Raw genomic sequence first — 27,264 nt, 5'->3', positions numbered from 1 at the left:
GGAATAGCTCCTCCTGAACACCTGCATGTATAAACAAGCCCTAAACAATATCTGCGCTGTCTGAGGTGATGGGGGCCGCTGTCACACATGTAACTTGCGCTCCCCTCCCGAAAGAGACAGCGAGTGCAGGGGTATGAGTGGGGGGGGGGTGCGCGCGCGCGGCGGCGGCGGCGCACCTGGGCGGTGCTGGGGCGGGCGGGAGGCCGCTACCTGACAGTGATTGGCAGATCGGCGCCAGCCAATGGCGTCGCGGGGGGGCGGGGAGCCGGGGGGCGGGGCTGGGCTGAGCTGGGCGGCGCGGCACGGCACGGCACGGCGCGGCGCGGCGGGGCGGGGGGCTGCGCCGCGGAGCGTGTGCAGCGCGGTGGGGCCGGTGCTGGTGCCGGTGGAGTGAGGGGAGAGACCCTGCGGGGGGAGGGGGGGACGGAGCTAGGACTAGCGCGGCGGCGGCCGGCGGCAGCAGGAGGAGCCGGAGCAGCCAGCGCTGCGCTGCGCCGCGCCGTGCAGGAAGGAAGCGCAGGGCTGCTGCGTTTGCAACCTGGTTGTTACTGCTTTTCGTTTTAATTTTGTTTTTTTTTTTTTTTTTGCTGCCGCTTTTTGACAGTTGTTTGTCGCCGTTGTTGTTATTTTTTTTTCATTGCGGGGGGGAAAAAGCGAGCAATCTGAAACAACCGAGAGGCGTGATTGAAAGCAAGAAATAATTAACTGGAGGAGGAAGAGAAGGAGGAGGAGGACGGGGGTGGAGGAAGAAGAAGGAGGAAAGCAGAGCGCGGCAGAGCGGCGCAGAGCAAGCGGCAGCGGGACGCGGTAACTTTGGCCACAGCGGAGGAGCCGGAGCCCAGGACTGCAGCAGCGGCCGCCGCCTCAGTCCCGTGCCTGCCCTGCGCGAGGGAGAGCCCTGCCGCCTCCCCGGCCGCCGGACATGTCGGAGCATAAGGCCATTGATCCCAAGTTATCGACGACGGACAGGGTGGTGAAAGGTGGGTGTCGCGCCGCGCCGGCCCCCGTCCCCCTCGTCGCCGCGTCCCGCGCGGTGCCCGCGGCCCCTCCGCCCGCCCCCGCGCCGGCAGGTACTGCTGGGCTGTGGGATTCCCGGCGGTCGTTGGCGCGGGGCCGTTGGCGGTCGTTGGCGCGGGGCCGTTGGCGGTCGTTGGCGCGGGGCCGTTGGCGGCGGCTCGCGCCGCGGCGGGCGGCTCGGCTCGGCGCGGCGCGGGGGCTTGCGGCGAGGCCCCGGTGGACGGTTTGCGCCTTTCCTCGCCGCCTTCCCTCCCTGCCCGGTGCTACATTGCAGCATTCCCCCCCCCCCTTCCCGCGCCGCCTCCCCCTCTCCGCCTCGAAGGCGCTGCACAGGGCTCGCTTGAGAGAGAGGGGGAGCCCCAGCTTCCTCGCTCGCCCGAGTGCCTGAGGGAGAGGGGGGCAGGGCTCGGCCCCCTCCCCCAGCCTGGCTGCTCCTCCGGGCATCCCCCCTTCCTCCTCCTCCTCCTCCTCCGGACTGCGATCCCCCGAGCCATCCCCCGCGCCCCCCGCCCCCCCCCGCCCGCACGCAGGCTGCGCCGCCGCTTGTCACTGCCTCTCGGCTCCCCCCATGCGCCAGGATGCCTGGAAACCTCCCCGCGCCGCCAGCCGGGGCTCCCCTGCGCTGCGCCGCGCCGCGCCGCGCTGCCCCCGCCGCCCGCGGTGCCCCGATGCGGCGCGGGGGGCCGGGGCCGTGGGCAGGAGCCGGGCGCGCGTGTGCCTGGCGCCGCGCGGCGTCCTGCGCGACCGGCGCTGGGCGAGGCGGCGAGCGCCGCTTCCGCCGCCCTCGCCGCCCTGTGCTTGCGGTTTGGCCTGGCTGGATGTGGAGCTATCCGGCAGGCGGGCTGTGTGCCTGCCGTGTGTGTGTGTGTGTGTGTGTGTGTGCAGATGTGCGGGGCCGGGGCGGGGGGGCTGGGCACGAACCCGGATCGTCTCTCTGATTTGGCTCTGTCTGAAAGGTACGTGTGTGCTGTGAGCTTCCGTCATATAAACAGATTTTAGTTTAGATTAACAACACGTTGTGCCCTGCGGTTAGGACGGAGGTCTTATTTATTTGGGTAATGCATGATTTAAATTGTACGTGAGCGTTTCTCAGTACATAGGAGGTATGTATATTTAGTGGGCTTTTTTTCTTCTGCACTCTCCATATAGCTTGATACACTCTAGATACAAGGTATTTCATCGAGTTAGTTTGTAACCAGCATACAAATACAGACTTTTATGGTGGAAGACACAAATCCCAGATTCAGTATGTGTCCTTCCAGGAAACTGGAAATAAAAAGGGCCTTGGAATATGTATGTTTTTGTGTCTACATGAGCATATGCCAAAACTAAACACTCTATGTAAATATTATTCAGAAAAGCCTATTATTTATATTTGTGTGTTTATATTTACATTTGCCTTTGTATGCCTTCCCCCTTCTTTATTTTTTTCTTTCTGAATGAAATTGCAGATCTTCAGATGTTGTAAGAAATGCAGTTACAGGCCAACTAAGGTTTTTTAAGTTTCTTTCTTTCTTTCTTTCTTTCTTTCTTTTTTTTTTTAATGACTTAGGGATTTGCCTGTGTGACTTGCAATATCTGGAATATTTATTGCTCATTTAAGTAGTCAGCCTGTTATATCTCCCTAAGAGTAGGCTTCAGAAGCCTGAACAGCTGTGCTTAGATGATGCTTCTTTTCTGTAGATGTAAAAATGGCCATCATATTGAAAAGATTTTCTTGTGATAGTGAGTTGGGTGATTTTTTTTGGTCTGACCTTGTCCTAAAGCATGACCAAACAGCCTGATCTTTGCTGTGACAAAAATTCCTTTGACTTAGGTAGATATTCTGCCTGAGTAAGAACTGCTGCAGAAGTTGACCTATTATCTCTAGTAACAAAACCTTTAGTGGTTTCAATGCATCTTAATGTGTTTTATCAATATTTGCTTGTGTGCTAATATATATAATCTCAAAACACCATTTCTAAGAAATTTTAACAGTATGTCTAATTAGATTTTTTATAATGCAATTAAAACAGAAATCAGCTTTCTTAGACTGAGTTAAATTGTTGAAGGAAAGAACAAATCATGACATACATGCTGCTTAGGTGTCTGTTTATTCAGCTCACCTGGTAACTGTTGGCTCTTTATATGAGTACTTCACAGAAGACATGAAAATTTGTTTAACCAGTTCATTCTTTTCTTAAATATTGAAGTCCTATTAATGTCTTTAAAATAGCAGCTGTAGGGAGTAATACACAGTAAACTGATTTTTAATAGGACTATTCTTTACTGTATTGTAGGCACTTTTACATTGCCTTCCTGTATATGCTTTTTTACTGTTAAGAAACCCAACAAGAAAACAATTGGTAATAATAACAGAGATAAAAGGTTGTGTTCTGAGTTTATTCAGTAGCCAAAACTGTTGTTTCTTCTCTGTAGGACATTATTCATATCCTCTTGAGATGAGCAACTGAAATAGGCTTTCAATGTTAAAAATAATACATAATAATAATTAAAAAAAATCAACACTCTGTAAGCACCCATGGAAATAGCTGGTGAGCCTTGATATTTCAGAGAGGAAAACCAAGGGTTCTGAATCTGGTGAGTTATAACCTGTGAAAATAACTTTTTATTTTTTAAGTTAAAATATCATATGGAACCATATTTGGAGAGGAAATAATACTTTTAGCATATGGATGTAGGCTCTGGATTTAAATAGTAATTATTTTACTGTTTCAGAGCTTTTTTGCTTTTTTTTTCTTTTTCTGCAGAGCTAGTCATATGTATCAGTCTAAACCAAACAAAACCTCCCTAAATCCTGTGAATTTGCTGGTGCATGACAGGAGATGTCTCCTTCTGACAACAACTGTGTGCTGGCTCTGAACATCTTGGCTAAGCACTGTTATGTAACTATTAGTGGAATGGGTTTGGGGAGGTTACAGTCCTAGCAGTTTCATGAAGATTGCTTGTGACTCTAAGCAGCCTGTTAGGTGGGTTTTTGTGTGGTGGTTTTTTTTTTTTTTTTTTTGTGTGTGTGTGTGTGTGTTTGAAAGAATCAAATATACCACAAAGTGGGATATTTCTACAGATGAGAACTTTTTCTGCTGCTTATTGAATCTTCTGAACTGTGCTTGAACTGATTTGAATCAAAAGTAAAACATCCTTTTCAGAGAAGAAGGGGAAAATGCTTCAAGCCCCTAATGCTCATAAGGTCTTGGCCTTCTCCCACCTCTGTTATACAACTCTTGCACATTTACATTCAGTAGCTTATTGAGTGAAATTGAAATACAAACAGCTCTGAAATTGTTGTGCAATGAGCAGCATAAAGAAGAAATTCAAGTCCATGTGTAATGTTAGCTTCTTCAGAAGCTAATTAACTCCTTGTAAAGTTGACAATACTGTATTTTTTGGAGTTACAGGGAAAGAAGATTCTGTATGTGAATCCAAAGGATGCAGTTTCAGCTTGAGCAGTGCCTTTCTGATTTGCTTTTGTTCTATCCTTAAGGTAGTGTACACGTTATGATGCAAATTAGATGATTCACCTTTAGTCTGTGGATGTTGTTGATCCTGTAGAGGGACAATGATTTGAATAGTTCTGTTGACTGAAAATAAGATAACCTGTATGTTTGAAGAGTTGCAGGATCAAGGCTCGGGTCAACCTAATGTTACAGAAAATGCTGACTTGACAGATTTACAGAATGAAATTCCTTGCTCTGTTGTCAGTGGTATGATGCAGCCTTAGCCTGGACAGGCACCTTCATTTTACTCTGCTTATGAGGTCTTGTTCTCCTTCAAGATGGAGAAGGTTACTCCTTATTCACACTACTTTTAACTCCTGAGACTTGACAGCCACAGTGTGGGTTTGGTTGTTCTTGTGAAGGTAGGAATACCTGTCCAGGAAAAAACAGACTGAGAATACAGGCTCATTCCTCAGAGGTCACAGAACAGCTGTCTGATGTCAACACCTTTTGGTCACTACTGACATTAGCAAGATTTGAACCCCACTGACCTGGAGGGGGAAGCTCTCTATCATATTACTTGACCTCCTCAAAATATTCAGTGTTGCATTACTGCCTTCTAGAAATACTGTTCTAAAGCACGGTAATCCTATATAAAAACTGCAGAAGTGAACTGTAGTAGTCATACAAAGAAGTAAAGGCAATGTTTCTTGGATATCTTACTGTCAGCTTGGTACAATGATTATTTTGATTTTTTTTTTTATGCTGGTCAGATGGTTATGTACTTTTGAGGGTTGGTTTTTTTTTTTTGCTGTTTTTCTTTTAGAGGAAAGTGGAGTTCTAATGGGAAACCCTATATCTCAGCTCTTCAGGTTGGCTTCTGTCATGGCTTTTGATTCTTGATGTTGGTAATTGCCTTTTCTTTTGTGCCTTGCATGCTTAGGTATACACAGTTAAATCAAGAGCTGACAACACCAAAAGAATTAGACACCAGTCTAATACATAATTCATATCTCTGAATTTCATGCCGTGTCATCGTTAATGATCTTTCAATGTATAGTCTGTCAGTTGTTTGTAATATAATATGAATGTCAGTTTGCAATCGATATGTTAGTGATCAGTATTAATTTCAGATTCATGAAAGGTAAAACTGGTGTCTATTGTTGTCAATAATGAGCATAAGCAATGAAGTTCAGAGTTTTCATCTAGAGTCCAGGGAGACATATGTCCTCATGAGAGGCTTTTGCTTCAGACTGGAATCCAGTGAGCCAGCATAGGTGTGTTGCAGAAGCCTGCCTCTGCCTTACAGTGAATCAAACGTTAATTTTTTTCAGCATAGCTGTATCCTGCCTGCGCTAGGCTGGCTGTTCTTTGTGGTTTTCAGGTAATTGTGTGATGACCTAAATGTCAATAATGTTGGTGAATGTGGCATATGTTTTGGTGTAATTTTAAGAATTAGGAAATAAGGACCAAGGTTGCTTGGATAGCTATAGCTGTGTAATGAGAGTAGATTAAACAGTTACGTGCCTCTCTTCTGAGGATCCTGAAAGTTCAATATCTGATGCTCATAATAGTAAGGAAGGAGCTGCTTAGCAGCTGCTCCTATTGTCATAGGAAAGCTGACACTATCTATTTTTGTTTTAATTAATTAAATTTATCCTTATAGTACTTGGGAATTTACTCACTTCCTCTAAGGAAGCTTGCATGTGTTTTAAGGGACATTATCAAATAGAGAAGCCACCTTCAGCTATGTCAGGGAAGTAGCACTGGTACAGCCGGGAATTATCTGCCCTACTCCACTTTTGACTTCATTTGGAGGGATGGATGTTCCTCCACCTCAGCTTTATAATGAAGAAATCAAAGATCCCCTGGTACCATCACAAAGCAAGCCATGTAAAGCTGTAGCTCAGGACAGAAAAAAAATGGAATGTACTGGTGTAGTACTTATGTTGTTACTTAACAGAAAATGAGGTTGGCTTGCTGTTTTCTTGTATGTAACTGCTTTATTCTTGTATCTCATGGTCAAAACCAAGTTAATACCCGTAAAACCAATGGATTCTATCAGTTGGAAGCTGCTTAGGTATCATAAGTAGTCTTTGTATGTTTCTTGCACTGTATGAATTTGTATATGTGTGACTCCTGTACAGCATTTGTTGTAAAGGGTTGTGAATGAAATAATGAGAAACTTAAAACTACCGTACAGTACTTGATAGTTATGCTTGTATAATAAAGCTAGTGATTTATTTTGGTTTGTGAACTCACTGAACCTCTTACTCGTGGAGATCATTTTGTAAATAGGGCCTTGAATCAAACAAATCTTGTGCTGTTTAGGCATGGAGGGGGGAGCGCGCATTGAAGGATACCTTTCTTAGTAATTAGTATTGCACTGTGTAGGTGGGAGACTTTTCTCATGCTCTGTGTTATGGAGTGGCTTACTGAACGTGCTGTCTCAGGACTGATAAAAGGTGAGGGAAGACACTGCCTTATCTGTGTATTTAAAACCTTTTGTATATTTTGAATTCCACATTGACCAAAGCTGTCTTCTGTTATGTGATCTTTTTGGCTCAGCCTAGCAAGAGAGTTTGTGCTTTTGATACCATTGGTGGTGGTGAGAAACTTGAAAGAGGAGTTCATGCTGGATGTTATCAGCATTTAACTTAAGTGGAAAATATGAGCCAATAGAGGTGATTTTTCCATAGGGGAATGTTGTACAGAGCAGTTGTTTCCTATCTGTTGTCCATTCCTGGATTGAATGATATCTACTTCCATTGCCTTGTCCTGCTTAGAGATGATAGATGTTGCATGGCTATGCTTACTTTTCTGTGCATGTCATGACAGGGAGATCAAATGCAACATGTACTTTTCTTTTATTATGTACCTTGATATTTTTAATAATTTTTGCAGTTCCTTGACTTCCTTAACTCCTGGAATCCTTCCCTTTTGGCATTTCTAAAGGGAATTTTTGTCAAAAGTAATTTTGGGTAAAATTAACAAATGAGTACCTGTAGCTTATATACTCCAAATTTATCATCTGTTTTTAGTTTCTTCTGTTTTGCTGGGTGGCTGTTACTTAAAGTACAAAGCAGAACTGTAGTTTGGATTTGGTACTCCATTTGAGTATGAATATTAATTCTTCCAAGGCTTTCCAGCAATGTTCAAGCAGCATGTTGTGGGAGATGGTTCCTTCTTCATAGCTTTAAAGAATGTGAGTGAAAATTCTTCTTTAGGAGTATTTTAAGATACAAAGATACTGTTTTAGGCTTTTTATTTTATCAAGTGTGTCATAAAAGAAGCCACAAGTTTCTGAAGTAAAAGCCACTTCAAATAATCTTCATGAAAAGGTGTGTTCTTATATTCTTTTGTATGTGGTTTCACGAGTCAAGTGCATATTGTAATTGTATATCATTTCAGTTCTTCAGCTGAACACTTAAATCATTTCCTGTTCCAATAATCAGTCTTCTACCTTGACTTTCCCCCCTAAGAGATCATTTTATGGCTTCTCAGTCAATAATAGTGAAGTGTATTTTTCCAGTCCTGAAAAATACTTTGGCATATGTGCAGCCTAGTTCATGTAAGTGTGTGGCTCATTAAGTAATCTGCCTCTCAGGTTGTTGATTCAGTTGTATTATGGCTGGAGATCATACCTGATTTAGGTTCTTGTGTGTGTGTGTGTGTTTTTTTTTTTCCCCTATAAATGCTGTGATGGTAAATTTAACTTTTAAAGATAAAAATCTGAACTACTTATTCCTACCCTACTTACTCCTCCACCAGAAAACTGATACCATTGAAATAACACCTCCAGAGTAGTAGCTCCTTGACAGTCATTTAGATGTATTTTAAACTTTGATATCTATTTTTATAAGCAAGGTTAGGCATGTTAACGTTGGCATGGCAACACTGCTGTATGAGGAGAACATGACTATCTTATTTAAGATGTAATTAGGATGCCAACACAAGTTCCAAGTAGTTCCATTTATATGTGGCGTTGAAGAGGGCAAGGAGCAGAGTGGAAAGGCACCAAAAATGAAAGATGAAGGCAGTGTTTTATTTAGAAGTTAGTTCCTGGGTGTTTGTGGATGAGGTGTGTGTGTGTGTTGCATGTGCCTAAGTCAAAAGGCATAGATGACACTCTTTCCTTCTATACTGTATTACATGAAGATTTGAAAACATTTAGTTTGAGGATTATCTAACAGCTAAACCTCCTTCTACTTAGAAATAAAGCTGTGTTATATTAGATTTCTATTGCAGCCTCCTTTTGTTGTTAGTGATTTTTTTAATATATTTTTCTCCTCTTATGTATCAATATGTTCCATCTTTTGCTGTTGATGTTTCATTTCTGCATTTTCCCAAATGTTTTGTGCCTTCTTATTGTTAAGTATGTTGAGCAGCCCAAGGGCTGGCTGGAAGTTGTGATCTGCATGTATGTACCCAAGAACACTAGAGGTTCACTGAACCCAGTGTCTTTCCTTTGACAGCGGGCCTCTTTAGGTGCCCAGGGAAGCATACGAGAATAAAGGAAGTATATTTGTTATGACTCTTCCTCAGACTTGTGTTATTATTCTGCAGCCAGCTGCTGACTCTGTAGCTTTCTTTTCAGTGAAAGCTCCGCCACTAATGTGCTGCTCAAGCTCTTCCCAACTTGTCACAGAAGGATGTCTTTATTGTGCAGTTCTGTTGCTGCTTGCAGGTTGCTTAGCAGTAACGCTGAAAACTCGCAGCATGACTGTCAGTTTTGACTCATCTAGCTTGCAAAAAGCTCTGAAGACCCAGATAGATGGTGATGGTTTTTGGTTAACTTGAGAAGACAAACTTCTTAAGAGAGGCAGTATAAACACCCATGCTTTGGTGTCTTTACAACCAGACACAGAAGTTAATTAGCAAGGGAAGACTAGATTTGATGAAGTTGATGATATTTGCTTGAAAAAAAACTGAAGTTCACCACAGATGAGTAATTTTTAAAACCTCCACCTTCAACTTCTAAGGATAAGAAGTGTGGAACCTAGTCTGTGTGGAGATTACACAAATGCTTTGTGGCAAAGAATGCTAAAAATACGATTGCATATATCTTAGCAATAGCAGTAGCTATTTTTCCATGATTCAGATAGGCATATATGGATTAATAAAATAATTAGTTTGATGCATTATGGGGATTTAAAAAGGAGAAGTTCTGTAATATGATAAAATACTGATTAATGGAAACAGGTATAGGTATAATAATGCTAGTATTCTACTTGTATTCTTTTTCTGCATCCCATCTTTTGGAGGCGCACAGCTCGGGCATTTTATTGCATCATAGTTGTGCTGGCTAAAATGCTCCCCTTGAATTGTACAATGTAAACTGATGGAGCGAAGCAAAAAAGGCAACAGATTTGCCCAGAAAAGTAAGTTAAAAACCTAAAGTAAAGCTAGCTGACTATGCTGGTTTAAATCTCATGGAAAAAATCATACAATTAACCTGCGATGGAACAAATTCTGCTGTAATATTGGCTCTGATACTTGCTAATTATACAAAAAATATCAAGCCTGCACAGTGTTGCCACAAGAAAAGGAAGTGCCCTTTGAACTTCTGATTGGAATCATGAAAATAGCATGTTAATAATGGGTTATGCAGATACGATGTTGCAGACAGTCTTTAACATTCACTCTGGGCCTTGTTCAATAGACTTAATTAATAGAATTCCAAGCTATGTTTTTTGGCCTTATTTAGTGTGTGACTAGGGTTTAATCTTTATTTTAAGCTTTTTGAGTGATCTGGTGAAAGTAGGCTGCAAAATTATGTTTTACTTGGTGGTAGTGACAGTTAAGTAACTGTGTGGCCAGATATAGTAAAGTTTCTGAATTGTTCATGTTTTGAAGTACCCATCATTTGGAAAGAAATCCTTTGTGGTCCAGATAAATGGCCCAAAATCAGAAAGGAGGGTCATCTTCTGACACATTTAACATTGCTGCATATGGTTATAAGAACACATTTAACAATTATTTCTCTCTTAATTGGGGTAGGGATATGTTTTCCCTCTTGTTGCAAACCAATAATGTGTCAACTTGTGGGAGAGTTTTATTTTGTTTATTCAGTGCTTTTAGCTTCAGCATTCAAAGCTTTCAGAGTACCTCTCTCTTCTTCAGGGCCCCATCTGATTTTGCTGTCTCTGGCTGTTTTCTTAGACCTCTGGTATATATGGCTGCAATTCTATTATAAAACCTTCTTTTCTAGTTACAGCTTTTTGTCTACTTCTTGATTTTCTTGTTCTTTAGCCACAGCAAAAGAATGATAAAAGGCTCTATTTGTTACTTGTTATCAATTCCCAGGTTGGCTCCTGTAAAGATGGGTGCATGGTGTGTATGACTGTGGTCCTTCTAAAGTGTTTGGATTTCTTCTAGGAGTGTTACTTCTGTGCTGAGGTGGAGAAACTGGTAAACTGGGTGTTAATTTTTTAAAGAAATTAGTGATTTTCTTAATAGCTAAGAAAAACAGTACAGAAGCTCATGACTTGTTTCTGGTCTTTAGTTCTATGTTCTGTCTATAGTTCTATGTGTGTGATTTTGGAGGGGAGGAACACGACTAAAGAGGAATACATACTAGTGTGTTTTCTTTAGAAATCAAACAAAATAGCTTGGAATAGTATATTCCAGATGTAGTGGAGACTTTCTGTGGGCATACTACTTTTCTGTTGCTTTTTCTCCAGCTGTCAAGGAATAAAGCTCTAGTAGAGACAGTCGTATTTGAAAATTCTTTGTTTCTGTATATGTGAGTTTTTCCCACCTTCACCTTTTCTTTGCATTTGTATATTTGAATCTTTATGAAAAACTTGATTTGGCTCATGCAGAGTACCATTCAGAAAACAATTAAAAGCTTCTAGATGGGGAAAGCATACACTTGCTGACTTGGGGGAAAAGCTGTTTTATTGTCCACTTTTGACTTGAGATAGTTTTACTCAGCACACTTTTTTTTTCAACAAATCTGGAGTTTCTTGGCCAATTTCTGCTTTTATTACTGTAAGAACAATTTTAATTATTTTGATACCTCTCATCTACCATCTTTTTTTTTTTTAAAGGAGTTGCGTATAATGGAGAACTTGAATGCAAACCATTGAAATAAAAATCTCTTTTTATACCCCAACACAAAAAACAACCCACCAAAAGAACAAAAAAAACCCCCCAAACAAACAATTTAAATAAATTTTTAGTCTTTTTCCACAAAGATTGCCAAGTTTCAGTTTGATGTAGATTGCAATGGCCATGCTGTGTTACAATCTCTGAAAAAGTGCAACTGGTTGTTAGCTACAATGATGAACAGCTGTAGTATTTTATGATAACAGCTGGGAACAATCTGGTTTTCTTCAATATTTTTTATTTATTGTTTCTTTCATGCCATTTTAAAATGAGAAAGCAAAATTATTGTATTTGTTCTCTATTTTACATTAGGGATTTCTTCACGAGCAATGGTGGCAATTAGGTATCAAAATATTGCATTGCTGTTTGTGACTTGGACCATTTCCCTTTGCAGGACCTGTTTCATAACCCACTGAAATCTGCAGGAGTTGGAATCTTTTCATCAACTTGAATAAACTGTGAAGCAAGTAGTCATCCTCTGACTTATAGCTTGGCCTTCCTTTTCAACACATGATTCCGTGTGTGTTAAACCACTTTGTTATAACTGATCTTAGTGGCTTAGGACAATGTTATCTCTTATTTTTAACATTGAGCAAAGTGCACTTCTACTTTGTGATGCTTTCATTTAGCAAGTGAAAACTAACTTGTCTGTTTGTATGTGGCTGTTTTTCCAAGAAATACTATGCTATTCTATTGCTGTGTCGTGAGCTATTTAGTCTAAAATGTTTTCCATACATGTGTGTTTGTTTTTAGCACTGGAAAAACAAGTAGGATCCTTTCTCTTATATAAGTGTCTTTTTCCATGTGCTGCTCCCATATAAATGATTTTTCCTCTAATGAACACAGCCGGGTTGCCTTAAATACAGGACACTGCTTTGTATAACTTATTTTCTGGTAAAATGGAGGAAGTCTTGGTGTTAAAATCACACCGGTTGTACTAAAGAGGTATACAGCATATTTCTGTAAAAGTACATTTTCTTCCTTGAGAAACTTGCTTTTCTGTGTACACTTGGTTGAGGGAAACAAGGTGGTGGTGGCTGGTGGTAAACAGCTATAGATCGATCCTTACTAGAAGGGAGCTTAATGGCAAAACAAGGTATATTGGACAGAGGGAGATTGGAAGGGAGATATGAAGGACACAATGGGCAAGGGTATGTATTTCCAGTGCAATAAAGTGTTACATATGAATTTCCTGTCTAATTTAGAAATTAAAAGCACAGTAGTTGTATTCGGAGTATTTTGTCTGATGAGTTGTATTGGCTTCGGTGAATGTCTTAGATTTTATAGAGGTGTCTTGGTGAAATTAGCCACAAGGGAGCTTGACTTTTTCAACAAGTAGAGCACTGGCAAAGGCAGTTGGTGAAATGTTTAGTTGCTCATATATTTTGTGTGCAGAACACTAAATTGGGTTTTGATTGTCTGTGAATTTTTTTTTAAAGAAAAGTTTTCCAAGATAAAGTGCTTATAGTTTCTGTTAACTGTAACAACTTTTAAACTGCTTGTCTTTACATTATCGGTAGTAAAGAGGGGAAAGGACTTTACGATGCTGTTTTGAGCATACTAGATGAGGTTCCTTTTGAAAGAGAAAAAGGAAGAGTAAATTCAAAACCCGAATGTTTCTGCTACAAATGGGGATGAACCTGCTTTCACTTCAGCTGAGAGATTAATGTTGGCTTCTGGGTATTGACTACCTTAGCCAGGTATGTTTTCTCTTTGTTGTTTAACCTTACTTCTCCCCACTCCACTGGAGGAATAACATATCCATAATTTTTATGAATGATGTATCAAAGTACCCTTCTCAGTCACTATAAACTTAAAAAGTATGAGCTCTGCCAATGTAAGCAGGAATAGATTATTTGACTCGGAGTGGTTTTTTTTTTTTTTTTTTAAATTTGGAGATAGAATTTTCTTTGAAGAGTCAAAGCAGGCAGAGTTTCTGTGTGAAATCTAAAGGTAAATGCAAAAGTTAATTTATACTTGTAAAGAACTTGCACATTAGGGAATACCGCATCCCTATTCTCTTTAACAAGGTACTGCTACTTCCCTAGAGCCCTGAATCTCAGGTGGCACCTCTGACGTAAATAGTGTTTGCTGTTTACCACATAGAAGACAAGGGATATTGCTGTCATTAAAGTCTTAAGTGTATGTAAATTCTTGTGCAGTGTTAACTTCTTATCTTGTATCCTACTTTCACAGACAATACTTTGCTGTAGGGTATTGTTTGTTTAACCTAGGCTAATCTTAGAAGTGCTGCTAGTCAGAAAGCTACTCTGTAGCTATCTTTTTGATTATAATCCAGTTGCCATGGTTTCTGAATGTGCATTAGACTTCCCTTTTTTTTTTTTTTTTTCTGGCTTCATGGGAGTTGAAGTAGAAAAGGTTTTTATAGGTGATCTTGGAGAATTCTATGATTATCTTTTACTGAACTCTTGGAAATGCTGTTTATCAAATTCACAAGCCTTTCAACCAAACATGAAATACAGAAATCTTTCTCCCTTTAAAAATGAAGGGCTGTGTCTGCCAGTAAGATATTCCACAGGAAGAATGGTTTGTGTGATTATGAGGCTCCATAATGAAAATAATCATACTGAAGTAGCATCAAGATACCTTGCAATGGGAAATGATTTTTTTAATTGATATACCCTTATGTAGATGGTAGTGTTGCTGACAAAACACTTGCATGGATTACTCTTGATGAGTGTCAGAACTTTCTGAGCATGTGTAGCTCCAGAGTTTGGTGCACCTTGAATGCAGGGAGAGGAAGTATGGCTGTTGTACTTTGCTTTGGCCAACTGTAAGAGTGATGGAAGCTGCTTTTGTAATCATCTTTCATAGACATTACCAAGGCCTCTGACATGACCATCAGAAAGGTCCATTTTCTAATTACTGGAAGGAAGTGGTTATTTTCTACTAGCCCTTGGCTCATTTGATCTTTTCATGAAGATTAAAACTCTGAGTGATGGTAATCAGTTAAAAAGCTTTGAAATTCGTAGTGATGATAAATGGCTTTGTCTTTCAGCTCTAATGCTCTCTGGTATATTGTTTTCTCTGCTGCTTTCTCATGCTCCTTATTTCCCTCTAAAGGTGCACATTGCCCTGCAAGGTGGGCTGGAAAACACCTGAATAGTGCATATGTAAAAGTGAAATCAAACCTGTGATGAGAGAATCACTTGATATGGGTGATGGGGAATAAAAATAGGCATTTGTAAGAGTCTAAATGTGACACAAGCATGCTGACTGTTTCAGAAGAGTTAGTAGAACTACCAGTCTTGAGCAAGTTCTGTAGCTTCGGATCACCTTCATGGATAAATAATCTGGATAAATGAGATAAATTTTTTGCAGTGAAAATGCAGTTTTCTGGGTTGCTTAGTTGACTAAGTACGTTTGTAGAAAATGATAGGCAGATACTGTAATTTGAAGTATGAATTGTCTAGTTGCTCATATAGATCATACTGTATAATAAGAGCTGGACAACCTGCATCCCTGTAAAAGAATGTTAAATCCATTTACTGTCTTTGCAACATACTGAAAAACAACTGGGAGAATGACTTGCTAGTTCAGCTAAAACTTTTGGCCTAATCATTTGTAATTAAAAAAGTGCATGTGAAAAGATCCCTTGTTATGGAGGACTTCTGGTTACAAAAAGACAAGTGGGCTGCTAATTTCATTAAAAATGCTTGTCCCCTCTCCCCTAAAAAATAAATAAATAAATAAAATAAAAATAAAAAAGACTCTGGTTCAACACAGGTACTACAACCTGAAAAGATGATCCTAGCAACAGAGCGTGTGAAAGGAGCTGGAGAGGTGCTTCAGATATTTGGGAATGAAGAGCAAGACAAAAAGCTCGCTAAACTACAGGTTCTATTAATGATATAGACTCATCTACTAAAAGCAGGGGTGGACATTCCAGGAACATCTCTTCTAGCCATGCTGCATGGCATTTCTACAGAAATTGCTTTGACAGCTACGTCATCATCTTTTGTTCAGGTGCAGGCCATGCCAAAAATGCTTTCTAGTACAGTGGGCACTAGTCATGGTTAGTCACAAGTCAGTCACCAGAGGAAATTGTTCGTATGGATTATAATAATGCAAAACTTCTTTAGAGTGACTACGGAGGAAACATTATCATACAGCTGTTAAGTATAGCTTTATTTGTAAGGGAATATATGTTTCTGATTTATTTTTTTCAGCACTGATTTGGAAGATTCTTTTCTTGTTTTGATGTTGTTGGGATACATTGGGTGAGAGTAAAAGCTGACTTAAATTTATGGCACGTTTTATCTGAAAGTATGATGCAAGACACTTCTAACAAATGATTTTATTAGCATACCTGAAAAAATCACCACGATTTTTTGTGGCTTCTAAAATTTTTGGCTAAAGTCTTATTGTAAGACAACTGTGCAAAAGCAAACCCTTGTTCTATAAAGATTCCGCAAAAATAAAGGGCTATGTGGGGGCAGAGGATTTTTCCTGTGCATATCTTGATACAGGACTAGAATTTTAATAGACTCTATAAAGGTTTAGGAGAAAGACTTTTGGCTTCAAAAACACAATTTTTATCCTTCTTTTTCAAAGAAAATATTTGGTGGCATTAATAATGCTACTCCCCCCCCCCTTAATGTGCACATCAGCCAAGTCAACTTTTAGAGTCAGTGAGAGCAGATGGCTTGTCAAGCCAGACAAGGCTACAAAATGCTATTGTGACTGTATTTTTAACTACTGTTGAATGAATGAATTACTTTAGCCTGAGTTTATCTTAATCCAGTATGGTGGATTACTTTGGTGAAAACCATTCCTTCTGAGCTGTCCCCCTTTCCCTGCCCTTCCGCCCCCCCCCCCCCCAAGGATTGGTCTTCTGGGAAAGCTGCCTGTTTTTAAAAACATAATTATATGTTCATAAACAGGAGTCTGTAAATATGAGAATAAGCTTATGTAGTGTAATGATTGTAGCAGGCCCTTCTTTTTAAATCCGTCACTGAATGTTTTTTATGCTATCCCTTCGGGCAGCCATTTTATTGGCAGAATCATTGTTGAAAGAAGTGCATTTTGCACCTTCTGGACATGCAAAATTGTCTCTGTGGATGAGCATCTCAAGATTGGTCAGACTTATTTGCAGTAAGATAAGTCTTCTGAAAGTTTCAGTATGGTGGGGATCTAGGGAAGAGCAGGTTGGATTAGTTCTGAAACTTTCTGTATTTTGGGATGCTAAGAAAGAACAGGCTGAACTGATTACTGCTGCAGTATGCAACAGTAGTCAGAAGGGATACTGCTCAGAGCTAGGGAAAAACACAAGCGGAGTCTGAATTACCTTTTTCTTAATCAGAATCTATATGAAGGTTATCATTATCCCTTCCATCTGCTTCATTGCCACACTAATAACACAAATGTTTTCTACAAAACTAGGATACTCTGTTTCTGCATTTCTGATTTATTGGGGGGAAAAAAAAAGTTACTCTTCTACAAGTCTGCCCTGGAACACTCTAGTTTGGAACTGCGCTATTTGGAGAAACTTTACCATTAAGTAGTTCAAAGGAGAAATCTTTTCATTTGATATCATCCTTCACTAACAAAGAGCGCTGAGTATGAGTGTCATAGACAAAAACAGAGTCATCGGGGAGATAAATGGACCAAAGAATGTAGCTATTTATTCGTGTTTTTGTGTTTGTTTTATTGCAGAAGTCTCTGAGTGGCTTTTTTTTTTTTTGAAAAATAACAAAGAAGAAAAAAGCATTATTATTGGTGATATGCTTATACACAGAAATGCTGTAATACAATATGAATTTGTTATTAATATAAACGGGTGCTTCAGACCTTTATTTGAGCACTGGAAGTAGGAACAGATTGGATGTTTGCTATTGAACTGTGAATACAGGCATGTTACTAGTTTGTTTCTGATAGAACAGCATCCTCAGTCTGTGTGTGCACTTGCGTTTTATTGGTACTTTCACAGAGAGGCAGCATTCTAACCAGAACCGAATCACTATGTGGTGGACAGGTAACTTGGAAAAGCTTTCTACGCGAAACCCCCAAAATTCCTTTTTCAGTCTTTAACTTCCGGTTTAGATGGGGAAAAATGTCAGTAATCATGTGGCCAGGCAGGTCTTGCATTAGGCAATAGCATTAATATTTTGTGCTGTGTACTGACTAGATTTTAGCTTTAACTTCAACATTTTGTAAAACTCTTGGCTTCCCCCCCCCCCCCCCCCCCCACACACACACACAGAAAAGGCTCAGGTCTCAGGTGGTGGCTAAATCTTTCTTGAAATAAATGAATTTTTTCCTGAGCTAAACCAAGTGAATGCCCTTTGATTTCTTTAAAAAAAACAATTTTAGAAAAACACCTCTAATTTAACTTCTTTTTTTTTTTCTTCATATGCAAACCTGAACTTTTCATGAAAAGGAGGATGTTCTCCTGCCTTGGTGACCCATCTCTTATAAAGCCTACATTAATATGGCCTGTCTAATGTTATCCTCTTCTTCCATACCAAGAAAACAGTGATGACTGGGATGCATGTCATTAATTTCTGTAATCATGGTACTTGAAATTTTTACAGTGTTGTGATTACTGTAAAACTATAGTATTTTTATATAGTTTTGCCTTTCAGGTTTACTTCCTGTGTTTTCTCTCTCTCTTTTTTTTTTCTTCTTCTTTTCTTTTCTTTCTCCTTCCAACAACTTAACCTCTTGGCTGAGGTTTGCTATGCAGACACTTATGAAATACCTTGTTGAACTAGGCAGGAGGAAAGAACAATTGTGCCAAGTTTGCTGAAGCTTTTTCACAGGCCCAGAAGTCCCCTAAGCGTCTACTGAAGCTGCCAAATTCTGAATCAGGGAGTTGTCAAGAGTCACAAACCTTTTCATTGATCCAGAGAATGGAATCAAGCAGCAAGGGAACAAACCCTATTTTGCTGAAAAGGACTCTGTGTTTGGAAGGCCTTCTCAATGGGCTGGGACCAACTTATCAATAACCACCAACCTGCAGCCCACCTGTGTTGCTTTCAGTAGACATGAGATAAGCAATAATTTCAGTGCAAGACTCAGCAGTCTGATATGTTTCCTTCCTCTTACGCATAAGAACTGTGAACAGTTGGTGCCACACTTGATTGAAAAAGCCAGCACTTCATTTACAGAAGCAACTTCTACTTCTTACTGCAAACCCTGATAGTCCAAGAAGAAATAAAAATGTGGCCCAAAAGTATTAGAGTTGTAATCTTTCTGGCCCACAGGGCAAAGATCGTAAACTTTCTAAACCCTGACTACAGACTCATTTAACTGGATCTCATATTTTAGACTGGGCATATCTTGGATTGAGTCCAGGACATGAAACTGGACTGGATTTGGTGGCACTGATAGATGATTTTCTCCTGTAGCTGGGTTGTGAGGCATCTGTTTTCCACCCAAGGGGAGGCAGTGTGAAAGAATGTGCCCAGCCAGTGACAGGCAAAAGAAGTATCATTCCTGGATTGCTCCATGCTGGGGATCCTTTAGAAGTTGCCGGAGCCTAGAGCTCAAAAATGAGGCTTTTCATCAGTGATTTTGCTCCCCTGGTGCAAAAGAAATACCTTTAGCAAGAGGAGATAGATCTTCCTTTGTTGCTAGGCTGTAACTGGAATAAACTCTCTCTTTTCCACAGGAGTTAGAGATGGTCCTAGATTTTATGCCTTCTGTATCCCCGTATAAGACACACTTTTCTTTGACCTTTTCTTCTGTGTAATATAGCAATTGTCTGTTAAAATCCAGGTGGATTGCTGTGACTCCTAGCAAAATGAAGAACTCTGTGGAAAGGCAAAGAGTTTAGACCTCATTTCGGAGATGCTAATTATGTTGTTTAATTCAGCTCAGGTTCTATGGCAAGATGATATAAGAACAGCAAGTGAAAACAAATATATTTACAGAAACACATCATGCCTGCATGTGTGATGATCTGGCCTTTGACTTCCTTCAGAGTTCAGGGATTCTCTCTGCTCCTGTCTGGCTTAATCACCTGGCCTCTGCTGCCTGGCTGGGGAGTCTGTCTTCTCCAATATCTCATCTCTGAGAATTTTCCGTTTTCCAGTCTTTTTAGGAGTCCGCTCCCCTCCCCCCAAGGTTGTCTCTTGTATGTTGATGTACATAAATTATCTCAAGGTTTTCTTGAAAAGAATAGTGGAAGCAAGCCCACTAGTCCTCCCAAGAGGAAAAACTCAGTGAGGTCAGTCGTATTCCTTTTGCTTCCCTTTTGGTTTTGTTCCTTGCTATGCCTTGTAAAACAGCCAGGAAGACATGTCCTAAATAACTTTTAATTTCCTTTTGTGTGGAATATGATCCAATATGGACTTTTATTTTTCTCACAGTAGATCTACCAGAAATTGTTTTGAGGGTTAAACCAAAACAACAAAAAAGGGTGTTACACACATATATCTTGTTACTTCCCTTGGACTATTTCATTTTTTGTCTTTTACTTTTTTAATCTCCATGTAGCTAACACTTATTGACTCATGGGATGCATAACTGAGGCTCACCTTGCATGTTATTTGGTTGCTGGAAATATTGGTTATTTTAATCAGTGTTTCTATTTGAGGGAAAAATTATTTACACGATTGTTGTTAATGTATTTCTTCATATCACTCTGTGGATTATTATTCAAGTTTTTAGATGTTTGAGGGTTTTATTGAGTAGAGGGGCATGAGATTAGCAAAAGTGCTGCAGGGAGGGATAGACTTCAGGAAAGGAGGAAGAGTGGGAAGAAGGGACAATAGGATGTTTTGGTTTCTGCTGATTTATTTTTATTTCCTGTCAGGTTTCATTTTAACCCCTGCCAAGCAAGAAGAGGAATGTTACATTTTTCTGTTTCTAGCTACTGTTGCGTGTTGGCATCCTCCTTCTGTTCTCAGTGCAAGTTACCAGAGGGAGGAATGGATCAGGTGGCCCTAGTGGGTGTTAACACATTTACTGAGATCCATGGTGAATTTTCTCTCTGAAAATGCACTGTAAATTCTTGGAGTTTGTTGTATGATGTTACACATCAAAGTTAATGAGAAAAAAGTTGTATTTTGTTGTGCTGACACTCTTGCTAATACGCAAGTTGTGTTTTTTGTTCTTTGAGATAGAACTGAACTTACCTTTCTGTAACTTACCATACCTGCTCAGCAGCTTGCCCGTGGTCATGTAGGAAACCAGCTGCAGTTAGGAATAGTATTTTAGCCCCCTGATTTGCAGTCTTTAGTCCCAACCTGTTAAATCAGTCTTGCTCTCAAAATAGTGCCACCTGGTGCTACCTGTGTGATAAAACTGTTCAGTCTGACATACACAGCTGTGCTCCCCTTGTATAGCTTTGCCTTTTGCTGAAGTTAAGCATGTGTTTCATCCCCTAGGTACGTGATACTTCTCCCCACAACTGAGATTCCAGAACAGAAGCAAGGATTAATATTTAAATGAGAATATGAACAATTACTGTAAAGCCAGAGCTTTAGCTATATTCAGTTGTCTTTCTGTTTTCAGTAGTAAATCTCTTCTCCGTCTTCTCCAGAGTGGTCATAGCTTCTGCTTTTCCTCTCATTTTTCTAAATGGAATATTTGCTGCCTTTTAATATCTTTACTTGAAATGTTATTAATGGAAAGTGGTCAAGCTGCTAACAGCACAATATTTAAACGTTTACACTGTGTATTTGAATCTGTTACTCTTTGTCTCAGCAACTTTTATTCTTGATTCCGTTCTGCATGTAAGTCAGTTTCCTAACTTGGTCAAAATCCAGAGTCCCTGTAGTACAGGGAATTAGACATGAAAGGCCAAAATGTCTCATTATACAACACCTCAGGTGTACAGTCTAAAGTCCTTGCTATATCTTAAAACAGAGTGTGCATCATTCTGGCATATCCTCAGACCTTGAGTATGTTCTTAGGCACTCGGCCAGTGTAGAGTATCACAACACTTGAAAACTGGTTGGATTTCAATTTAGCGTGCAGTCCTTTGTGGTTATTTTGTTTTTATATAGCAGTGACTAATTATTTGCAAGACAAATGCCCTTTGAAAAGCCTCTTAAAAATTCAAAGAGAAAAGGTGTTTTTTTAATCAAATATATAATTTTTTAAGTCAAAGTGATTACTCTGTAAAATCTGAATCCCTTCCTCCCCCCGCCCCCCACCCCCAGATAATCTACATTGAATGCACAGAAGATCTGCACCTGGAGAATGTATTGGTCTTTGCCTCTCTGAGGGAGAAAATATTGTTGAGAATTGAAAGAGTAACAAATTTACAGCATTAGAGAAGACAATTAATAAACAAATTTTGATGTTCTACCTTGGGGGGTGTGGCAACAATTAAGAAAGCAGTTTTGCAATTCAAGCAAAAGTTGAAATTGCTTTTCATAATGGTCTGTGACTTGTGCATTTAATGAAAAGAAGGAATAAGAAGATTTGTCGTGTCTGTTTGCAGAACAGATCATTCTGTGTGTTAGAGATTCTGCCTTAAAGGAGGAGTTTCATTTTCCAGCAAAGAAACCCCCTCCTATTTTATCTTTCCTTACACTTTGTCTCTTGCCTCTTTTTTAACTGAACTGTGTTGATCTGTGACCAAGGCAATGAAAATGAAGTGCATTGACAGGTTGGCGTTTGTTGAGATCTGGTGCCAGAAAGCTTTTGGAAATTCAAACATGTACAAAAAGTCAGATCAAATCTTATGTGTGAGACTTCTTTCACAGAAATGAATTCTTTTCTTACGTCAGATTTCTAACTGAGATGGACTGTTAGTAGTATTGTCCTTTTTTAGCATTTGTCCACCAAAGTAAAAAAGGTAGATTGCGTAATCCTAGGATAGGTTTTTTTATGTAGTGCAGTTAAAAAAGCTGTGATGATTTCATATGTAAACTAACAATCAGCTAAAAGGAAGCTGAAGGGGATATTTGTGGATATTTGTCTAAATCACTCCTAGTTCTGTAGAAGTTTTTCAGTATTTAATGCAGGAAATATATTCCTAAGAGTTAAGATATTGGATTGGCCATGAGGGGAAGCGGTTCCATCTCTTCAGTCTTCTCTAATAAAGTTAAAGCACTTGCTTTAGCTGTACAGAGACTGTGTTTTCCGTTTAATTCAACTAACGTAATAGCCGATGAAAGCTATCGGATGGATAGCCATGCAAAAAGAAACGGGCTGGTTGCTGAGCATGAACAGAATGGCGGTTGCTAGGTAAGATGGCTTAACACAGTCCCAGCAATTCACTTACCCTTGTTGCAGGAAAGCCTCTTCACAGCAGGGTGACAAGTTTACGGTTGAGGCTTCTCAATTCATGGCTTGTTATCAAGTCAGCTTATTTAAGAGACAGCTGCAGCCATTTTTGTTGTTGTTGTTGTTATTCACTAATGCTGGTTTCCAGAACTGGCTAAAGAACCAGTTCCTTTTAACATGTACCATGTAGAGTCAGCTGTGTTACTCCCTATATCGGCAGTCACTCCTGTCTTAATGTATCAGATAAGCATAACAGTTTATAGAGGGTTGAGGAAATTCACTTAAGGACTGGTAAATATTGTTTGCCTTATCTCTGTTAACCTAAACAATTTCTCTAAATGGCTAGTGGTAAATGATCTTGAATAAGTTCTATGAAAATAAAGTATTTGATTAAATTAGGTTGAGGCCAGCCAGGGTTTACTTGTTGGTCATGGCAAGTTCTCAAATAAATCATGAAATCATGTATGGGTGGTCTTGAGATTAGCTAATTAACTATATTAGGAATCTTAAACTGAATTTAAAATAGCAGGAATTCTCTTTCTTATTTTTTTGTTCTTAAAAGGCTAGTTATCTTTCCGGAAGTATGTGTTCTGCTATCTCACAGAAGTTGTTATCAGCGATTGTAAGAGTTTCATCATCCCCTCAGGATGATTACAAGAACAATGTAAGCCTAGTGCTTTTGCAAACATCTGCAAGATGTTGAAATTTATTACGTTGTCATGTAGAAGCAGGGATGGATCAAAAAGCTTCTTCTGGCTCACATCTCTTTTGTTGCTCTTTGGTCAGCTGAAAGGGTAATGAGGTGATATCTGAGCTGTGAGGGAGGTATAAACAGTTACATATTCTTGCAAAGGCTGGAAGATGACCTGTTGACCTGCTTGTACAGCAACTTCATGATACATTTTGATAGTGTTGCCAGGCCTTGTTCAGCTCACGGCATCTTGCTGATTAGTTTAAAACAGAGTTACTTTTTTTTTTTTTTCCCCCATCCTCTTGCTTTACATTTGTGGTATGAAATACTAAGAGCATCTCTAAAGTCTATTTTTTCCTCTTTGCTTGACTTGTGAAATCCTTTTGCTCTTATAATAATTTACTAAGTTTGCAAGTATGTTTCCAACAAATTCTGCTGCCACCTGTCCTCCTGGAGCAGATGGAGGATGGCTGTTCAGTGTTACCGAATGACTAAATGCTGGTCACCTGTGTTTGCAGCTGGTCCAGTGAAGATGTGTTAGGTTGCTGTTGACTCCATGTGAAAGGAGGAGATATTGCTGGTGGCCTGATCCCTTCTATGGTTGCCTGCCGTTTGGAACAGCTTCAGCATTTCTGGTGCTGTTGCCACCGTCTTTGTTACCTAATGTGAATTAGGTGAATTCTCATCTAACAGTGAGCATTGCCAGTAATCCTGTGTATTTATGTATTTATTTCTATAATATTCTTGGAATATGTTGTGTAAGTATAAAACTTCTTTTTTCTAGATCAAGAAGAAAAGAGAAGCTAAGTCTTTTGATCCTGTTTTTGTTAAAAATTCAACTTGCTGTTTTTGCTTGAGGTGCTAAAGAGAATCCTTGCTTTCCTTCCTCTGTGGAAAAAAAAAAAAAAAGTTCTGCTATTTTTGCTTTCAAGAATACAGACCTGTGCTTCCAATTTGACCTTTTTTGCTTCACTCTTCTTTGGAACCCAGTTAACTCACTGGCTGAAAAAAATTACAGTAGACGTAATGGTTTGTGCCTCTTTAGAATTAATCTTTTTATACAGGGTCATATAACTTGTATGTTGGAAGTACATTGAGGGGAATTGTAGAACTCATATGTGGAAGAAACAAAAATGAATATATTTAACTATTCACAAAATACTTGACCAAAAATACTATTTTCTGCTGAAATTACAATTCTGGGAAAACTTCACATATTCTCCATTTGTAGTCACTGACTTTACTTCATTTGAAGTACAGAAATAATAATGATAACTTGTATGTCTATAAATGCAGTATGAATGCATACTATGTAAATATTTTAAATTTGCTAGGTTTTCAGCAGTAACATGCCAAAGAGTTTTGTTTTGTTTTTTTTGACACTCTATTATACAAAACAAATCAACAGCTGATTGATAGAGTGAGTGAACCTGATGGATAAAATGCCTTATTCCTTTACCTATTTCTGTATCTAATTCTTTAATTCTTTGGAGTGTGATAACAGCAAAATTAAAAACATATCTATTTATCCCCCAGGCTAATGTAGTATCAGTTAAATATACAATATATTTCAGTCTTTCAGAGCAGTGTAAAAAATGCTGCTTCTGTTCATTTCAGCCTGCCTAGCAATAGTGTGCAAGAAAAAGAACGTCCTGTAAAAGGGCTTGTCACCTCCATGGCTCTGAGACGGTAATTTGCCCAGTAATTTTGGCAGTCAGATCTATGAGATTCTGTCATTCAGCAGAGAGCAGGGATGCTGGGAGCAGCACTAGCAGTGTGGAGTGGCCAGTCTGTGGCTCTCTAGTGCATGCTGTTCCTAAGTGATCTGAGGATGAGTGGCAGACCTGAGGCTCCTGCGTGGGACACTCCCTCCCCGCCAGTCCCGCAGCGGCACAAGAGGCTTCGTTGGGGACAGTGGATCGGCTGGCTTGCACCACCAAGCTGCTCCCAGGAGTCTCCCGCCCTTCTCTGGAGACTGCTGTGTAGCTGTGGCACTTAGCCAGATGTTTATTTGGGCTCATGAAGTCAGATCAGAAGGGTAGGGAGTAGTTTTTCCCACACCTGGGCGTGGATTATGCTTTTCATCAGTAGATTTCCTTGTTCATTTTTCTTTTAAATGTAGAGATGAAGTGAATTTGCCAAGGTCGGAGTTGAGGCTAGAACGTGTCTCTTGCTACGCAGCCTCATGTTGTCTCAAACAGTGACATGTTGCGTACTGGTTTTTGTTATGGTATGGAAGCAATAGTAAGGGAGGATGAGTTGGTGCCCAAATGCAGTATAACATAGCATACTGGTCATCGGCTTTGCCAATAAGATATTTGCCTTCAGTATTTTTGGAGTGCTGCCAGGAGGCATAAAACTGAAGGTTGTACTCCCGTGGGGAGGGACCAGAAGAATGAATGAACTCTTACTGTCATGTATAACTCTGCAGACAGCACGGTACAAGGCTGTTACTGCTGTTAAGGAGTTTTTCGGTTACCTGATCTGAACCTCTGAGAGGCTGAAAGACAAAATGTTTAATACAGATATCAAGCTGTACTCTTAAACAGAACAGTTTTGTTTTTTGTTGGTCTCATCTGCTTGATAAATATTTACTCTATGTATTTCACAACTGTGGTGTACAGACCAGGCCCTGACAGTGACATCCCAAGGGAGCATTTGCATGACGCATATAATGAATGAAAAACTGGGCTTGATCCAGAAGGTGGGGTTTGCATTTCTTTTGGGATCTCTTTTGTTGTTCAGTCTGCATAAATATCAGATCTCACCTTTACTATGCTCAGTAAAAACTGAATAATTCATGCATTTCTAATTTGTGGTTGACAAGAAAAAGAAGCTGTGCTCTTGGAGTCGTCGTAATGAGTAAGATAGTTACTTGCCAAGTATTAAAATGAAGTTCCTAACAACCAAGACCATAAAAATTATTTCAACTGGAAGCATGCTGTTATTAGCCTTTTTTGCAAGTGGACTTGGAAACGTTGTTAAACAGAAGTGTATGATAAGAAGTAGAAACTATTGAAAAGGAAGACAGCACTCATATGTTTCCTGTTTTATCATTATTTTATGTTTAACTTAGTTTGGCAGTGGCAAGATTCACATGACCTAAAACATCCTTTTGAAACAAATTTGCCAACTTGGGCTGTGTTTATTCTGCATTTTGAGGAGATCCTGAGTAAGTTCATTAAAAGAGGCTTACTTTCATTTTAAGGCAATATACTGTGACTGCATCAAATATTCTGTTATTCTAGCTCATTGTATAGGAAATTAAGTATGGAGAACCTTAAGTTACTTAGTAATAGGTAGTCCTGGTACTTTTTGGTGTTTAACTCATAGAAAAACAGATGTATGAACTGAATATAGGAAAAGTACTTTTTTTTGCCTCTATATGAAAAAAAAAAAAAAAAAAGCAAGGTTTTAATTGCTACCATGAGGTATAGGATTTAGTTTAGAAAAGTACCACTCTTAGAGTGTAACAGATTATTATTTTCCTCCTTCCCTCTCACACATAACAGAAAAAATGTGCAAAGCTTTCCTTAAAACTATAAAACAGCTATATTGTGTAAAAGTTGTCAAAAGCACTGGTGTGATTTGTAAGCCCAGATTGTTGTTGTTGAAAACAACATTTTGAAAAGCATTTAGTTTTTCAAAGATGCTTCAGTCTCAGAAACTGTGGAGAAGGCCTAACGGTGAGATAGAAGAAAGATGAGTTGTGCTGAGACTCTGCCTTGGGTCCCACCGCTTGAAGCTTCCAGGTCCAAGTGTGTGTCCCAGTTACACCACAACTCTGCCTCAGCATGAGGCGTGGTG

General features: G+C 39.8%; 1 protein-coding gene across 1 annotated transcript in view; it reads left to right on the top strand.

Moving 5' to 3' along the window:
* The first annotated feature begins 407 nt into the window (after positions 1-407).
* Positions 408-27,264, top strand: part of PPP3CA (protein phosphatase 3 catalytic subunit alpha) — a 210,853-nt gene continuing 183,996 nt past the window's right edge. The window contains exon 1 of the mRNA XM_067297560.1: positions 408-980. Coding sequence (XP_067153661.1) covers positions 923-980 — 58 coding nt within the window. The 5' untranslated portion in view covers positions 408-922. The remainder of the gene's footprint in view (positions 981-27,264) is intronic.

The sequence above is a fragment of the Apteryx mantelli genome, chromosome 5 (assembly GCF_036417845.1).
Source record: "Apteryx mantelli isolate bAptMan1 chromosome 5, bAptMan1.hap1, whole genome shotgun sequence".
NCBI lineage: Eukaryota > Metazoa > Chordata > Aves > Apterygiformes > Apterygidae > Apteryx > Apteryx mantelli.
The sequence above is the reverse complement of the archived record's forward strand: the minus strand, read 5'-3'. Positions and strand labels throughout refer to the sequence as shown.